At 37.3% G+C, this 6,000-nt stretch overlaps 1 protein-coding gene across 2 annotated transcripts in view; it reads left to right on the top strand.

Annotated features, from left to right (window-relative positions):
- Window positions 1-6,000, top strand: part of foxn2a (forkhead box N2a) — a 74,598-nt gene that overhangs the window by 61,325 nt on the left and 7,273 nt on the right. For both annotated transcript variants that reach the window (XR_012388962.1, XM_073920349.1), the window contains exon 4: window positions 4,300-4,349. Coding sequence is in view for 1 of the 2 variants with exons in the window: in XM_073920349.1 (XP_073776450.1) it covers window positions 4,300-4,349 (50 nt within the window). In the remaining variant the exon portion in view is untranslated. The remainder of the gene's footprint in view (window positions 1-4,299; window positions 4,350-6,000) is intronic.

Raw genomic sequence — 6,000 nt, forward strand, 5'->3', positions numbered from 1 at the left:
ACACACACACACACACACACACACACACACACACACACACACACACACACACACTTGTATATGTGCTTTACGGGGACTCTTCATACGCGTAATGTATTATATACTGTAAAAAACATTTATTAAATGGTCCTACCTATAAACCCAACCCTCACAGGAAACCTGCGGCAATTTTTTGTCAAAAAACCCCGCTAAATATGATTTTGAAGCATTTTGAATTATAAGAACTAGTGTTGAGCAATATACGAAATTTTCAGATCGCCATATAGTCCCTCTGTGAGATCGCCGATACACGATACTATTGCAAAGGGGCATGGCTGTGTATTGTTTTTATATAATATTTTATCAATATATTTAACCAGACAGTATCTAAGCATATTTAATAACGTTTCGGCTGATTTTTTCTTAAACTTATTCAATATCCTACTGGATTTGCATTATGTTTGATATTGTATAATAATTCAAACCAATGCAAATCACCGCGCTCTTACAGCTAAATAGGCGATGAGATCAAAATTATTTCAAGCGGGACGCGGCCCGCGGGACTGCCGCAAAATGGATATAATACACATTGATGAAAGCAAATGAAATTATATTGATCTACGCACAGAAGAAACAAGGATGCATTAAGGTCCTTTCAGATGGGACTCGCCGCCCACACACGTTTCTATGTGGTGAAGTTTTCCATGTTTTTGTTTAGTTGAGCGCGGCTTCAGGTCTAATCATCACAAAAGTAATCATCAACAGTGTCACATTTGTGTTTGCTAAGATCTAACACAATGTTGCGCTTGGCATATGTGTATTGTTTTCTGATAATTTAATTTTATAAGTTTAATTTTAGACATGGAGTGTGTGTGATCAAAAAAAACAACAACAAAAGTTTAATTTGTAACTTATTTTGATTTTTATTTTGAAATGCATGCATGACAACCCCAACGTTTGGCATGTATTATTTCATTTAATTATAGCAAAAAATATGTTAAAGCGCAAGTACGACCCCAAATATGTAAAATATGGATTTACATATATTGACTGCAAAAAAGACTCAAAGCCTCAGTGTGACATAGGCAGTGAGATGCTCTTAGAAGACAGCACGAAACCTTCTAAAATAAAACAACATTTAGAAACCAGACAACCAGTTTTATTAACTGTTTAGTTCATGGTAAATGAACCTTTCCTTACCCTAACCACTGTTCACAGTATTTGACGTTTTTACTTTGTTATATTTCTATAATTTGACACATTTTGTTAAATTACAGCAATAAAATATTGTTTACTTGTAAGTCTTGGTGATTTTCTTCTGATTTATCTGGCACTACTTGTGTATGGTAACAAATAAATACAAATTAATTATAAATTCTAAAATTATATTATAGTTCCTTAATTTGGGTCATGGCTTGATGACCATGTAAAAATATGGGTCCCATGGCCAAACCAGTTGAGAACCCCTGGCCTATTGGTCCAATATTAAATAGCCTGTTTGACCTAAAACTTTTCACTGAGCTCAGTAAAAGTTATTTGATAAGTTATTAATAATCTGTTCAATAATTATTTAATACCAAAACGAATGGTAAAATACAAGTTGTAATTTAATTCAATGTAGGCTAGTTTAAATAAATAAAATATATTTTAATAGCCTATATAAATAAATATAGGCCTAACATTTTTTAATTAAATAGGGTATTTTCTGAAAAATAGGATGTCAGTGTTTATCATTTCATCAAATTAACGCAAGGCAAGGCAAGGCAAGGCAAGTTTATTTATATAGCACATTTCATACACAGTGGCAATTCAAAGTGCTTTACATAAACAGGAATAAAAAAGACAAGTTTAGGAACATAAAATGCAGACAATAAAAATTATTAAAACAGATAAAAACAAATTAAAATGAATTAAAATAGGTTATAAAAAAAGAAAAAAAAGAAAATGAAAAACATAATAGTGCGATCTGTCGGACGCAGCACAGTGCTCATTCAGTAAAGGCACAGCTAAACAGATGAGTTTTCAGTCTCGATTTGAATGTGCCTAATGTTGGAGCACATCTGATCATTTCTGGAAGCTGATTCCAGCAGCGAGGGGCATAGTGGCTGAAGGCAGATTCACCCTGCTTTGACTGAACCCTTGGAATTTCTAGTTTATAAGATCCTAAAGATCTGAGTGATCTGTTAGGTTTGTATTCAGTGAGCATATCTGTAATGTATTCAGGTCCTTGGCCATTTAGTGATTTATAGACCAGTAATAATACTTTAAAATCTATTCTGAATGTGACTGGCAGCCAGTGTAAAGACCTGAGGACAGGTGTGATGTGCTCTGATTTCCTGCTTCTGGTCAGAATTCTGGCTGCAGCATTCTGGATGAGCTGCAACTGTCTGACTGTCTTTTTAGGAAGACCAGTGAGGAGGCCTGATAAAAGCATGAACAAGTTTCTCTAAGTCTTCACTGGAAACAAAGCATCTGACTCTTGCAATATTTTTGAGATGATAGTATGCTGATTTACTGACTGCTTTGACATGACTGTTGAAACTCAGATCTGACTCCAGAGTCACACCAACATTCTTGACCTTATTTTTTGTCGTTTGACCTTTAGAGCCAAGGTACGCATTCACCTTGTGAACCTCATCTCTGTTCCCAAACGCAATGACTTCAGTTTTCTCTTTGTTTAACTGAAGAAAATTTTGGCACATCCAATTGTTAATTTCATCAATGCATTGGCAGAGGGTGTCAATGGGGCTGTAGTCATTAGGCAGTAAGGCTAGGTAGATCTGAGTTATTAAACACAAATAAGACAAGTATGTGTATTCTATGTATTTGAAGGAGCAGTCAATGCATGCCCTCATAAAATAGGTTACAGGCCACTTTGAACCGTAAATAGGCTTTTAATAACGGATATAAAAGATAAATAACTTTTTGTGAAAGCAAGAGAGACTCTATTATAAAGGAGTCTCAAATGACTGCAACAAGTCTTATTCCTGAATAAAGAATATTTATTTGAGCTGGTTTCAGAGTTCTTTCATTCTCTTCTTCAGTAGTTTCATTTTTAAAACCCGTTTTATTTAACTTGTTTGTTAATTAAATTCAGTTTTGCTATTTAGTCTATTATTTTTATGCAACAAAGTTGCAAACGAATTTGCTATAAGATGTGGCTGTGCCCTCACGTGCAGCTCGCTCTTCAACTGCTGCTGCTAAGACAGAGAGAGAGAGAGCGCTAGAGAGCAATCCAAATAATTCATTTTTGATCTGAAAGAGTCGGTCAAGTGATGTTAATCTGAACAGCTGAAGCGCTCAAATTAATTGTAGTTCATTTATTATTACTGATGGTGATTAAAAATAATAATACCATTCATTTTATTCAATAATGCAATTAAAACATGGTAATAGGTCTACATTAATGCGAATCTAACTAAATATTGTCTTGAAAATCGTCATAGGTCTGCCTATCGTCGATACACGATACTTTCGTCTATCGGCACAACCCTAATAAGGACATCAGGCATGTCCTCATAAACCAGCGTACAACACTGTTTTCTTATCCACGAAAGTTAAGGAGTAAGTAAAGAGTAAATATAGATGCAGATACTCTGTTTTGCTGTTTTCTCGCTAGTGAAGCGTTCAGTTTTTGCACTTATACAGCGTCCGCCATGTAAATAGCAAATGCGCCATCGCGCGACACAACTGACTCTTAGAGGAAATGTGAGACGAGACGATTGGTTTAATGCAAGTTATTCTCAAAACACACCCAGAACTCATTAGGAAAATAAGCACAACCTTGTTAGACCATGCGCCAGTGTACAAACCGTATTTTTCCAGACCGTATTGCTTTTGCACCATGCGCTTTAGACTGGGGTGTCCAAACTCGGTCCTGGAGGGCCGGTGTCCTGCATAGCTTAGCTCAACTTCCTTCAACACAACTGCCTGGAAGTTTCATGCATACCTAGAAAGAGCTTGATTAGCTGGTTCAGGTTCGTTTAATTGGGATTGGAACTAAAATATGCAGGACGCTGGCCCTCCAGGGCAGAGTTTGGACACCCCTGGCTTAGAGCATTAAAATAGAGCCCATAGACTTAAAAGCATATTTTCTGGTTTTATAACTTCTGGAATCTGTCTGCTTTCTATTCATCACAGTCAAGCTGTCAAGGATTTTGTTTAGTTTTTTTTTTTGTTTTTTTTGCAAGGTAGAGCGACCTACTCTAAAATGTCAGCTCACACAATGATAAAAGAAAACAATTACAGCATTATAGCGGATGGTAAATATCACACACCCCTGTATGTTAATAATTATTTGTGTTTCTTTCTGCTTTCCAGTGCCTTCTCACCCACACGTCAGCTCTTCCTCCAGGGCTGCTCTCTGAAAGGTGAGCCGTTTCTTTATTTCTGTCTCTGGTAAAATTACAAGCATTTCATCTGGAAGGGAGTGCAATCATGCATGTGTTCCAGTGTGCTAGCAGCCAGTTAAAAGGACAGTTCTCCAAAAAATATGAACGGGAAAGAAGATATTTTGAAGAATGCTGAAAACCTGTAACCACTGACTTCCGTAGTAGGAAAAAGAAATACAATAGAAGTCAATGGTTACAGGTTTTCAGCATTCTTCAAAATATCTTCTTTAGTGTTCGGAGAAGCACTTTAGCAACGAGACCAGCAGTGTGTAAGTACATTTAGACTTGTTTTTTAGTTGTTTGTATGTGGTGCTAGAAAGTTAATTCACTGTTTCCTTGGTTACTGTAAGAGCTTGTGTGTGTATCATGGACAGTTTTGTGCCCCCCGCCTCAGTTTCTGTTGTTTTATTGCGGCCCTCCAGAAACTTGAGTTCTGTGAATGAACGTCGCCTCGTGGGTCCATCCCAAAGAGTGAAGAAGTCACTTTCCCGAACTGTCGCGTTCAATCTGCCCAGTTGGTGGAATGAACTCCCTAACTGCATCAGCACGGCAGAGTCACTCGCTGTCTTCAAGAAACGACTAAAAACTCAACTATTTAGTCTCCACTTTCCTTCCTAATCTGCAATTGCCTCTCTGGATCCACCGCTAACTGTATTACAAAAAAAAACAAAATAAAAAAAACAAATTACTAATGCTTTGCTTCTTACACTTTACAGACCTAAAACTTGCCTATAGCACTTATTCATTGTTGCTCTTATAGTTGTGTAAGTTGCTTCCTTGTCCTCATTTGAAAGTCGCTTTGGATAAAAGCGTCTGCTAAATTACTAAATGTAAATGTAAACAGAAGAAACAAACTCAAAAAAGCTTTGAAACATGTAAAGCACTGATCATCAACTGGCGGCCCGCAGGCCAAATCCGGCCCGCTGAGCTGTTCAATCCGGCCCGCGACTGGATTCCAAAATTGTGAGGATCAAAAAGAAAATTGTGGTCCACACTATTAAAGCAACTAAAAATAACAACAACTGAGTCTCTTGTCAGAATAACTACCATTTGCCTATATTAAGGCTACACTCCGAAATGAGGACAGACTATGCGGCGTTAAGCATTTATTGTTTCAAACAGGTTTAAAAAAAAAAAGGGAGGAATAATTTTCCTCATGCCCTTACTTAACATTTGTTTTTTATTTCTAAGTCTCAACAACATGCTTGAAACTAGCAGACTCCTTAGTACAGGACAGGACAACTTAAAACAGCATGGTAAATAAATAACCTGGTTCCAGAGCAAAACAGGTCACAAATAAAGTTTGCACATCAAATGAAACGTTAAGTGGACTTGAACTCAAATCACAATGCTGAAACGGGCTACTAACAGTGCTTAATCAATGGCTAAAGTTACATTTCCCCTCTCACACCAACTTTTTCACATCAGGCTTGGCCGCTGTCAGACTTTTTAATGTGTCATAGGTCTCTGGACAAGATACCCAAAAGGACCGGAGAGCCGCCTTCACATCGCCTGCGGCCTAAATTTCAGCCAGCTAGCTCTGAATGGCCGCCTCATCAAATGGCAGTATTTTCACCGCGTTTGTGGAGAATTTTCTATCACTCCTAGTGGTTGACTGTGGTATAGGTGA

Source organism: Danio rerio, chromosome 13, assembly GCF_049306965.1.
Source record: "Danio rerio strain Tuebingen ecotype United States chromosome 13, GRCz12tu, whole genome shotgun sequence".
NCBI classification, from domain to species: Eukaryota; Metazoa; Chordata; class Actinopteri; order Cypriniformes; family Danionidae; genus Danio; species Danio rerio.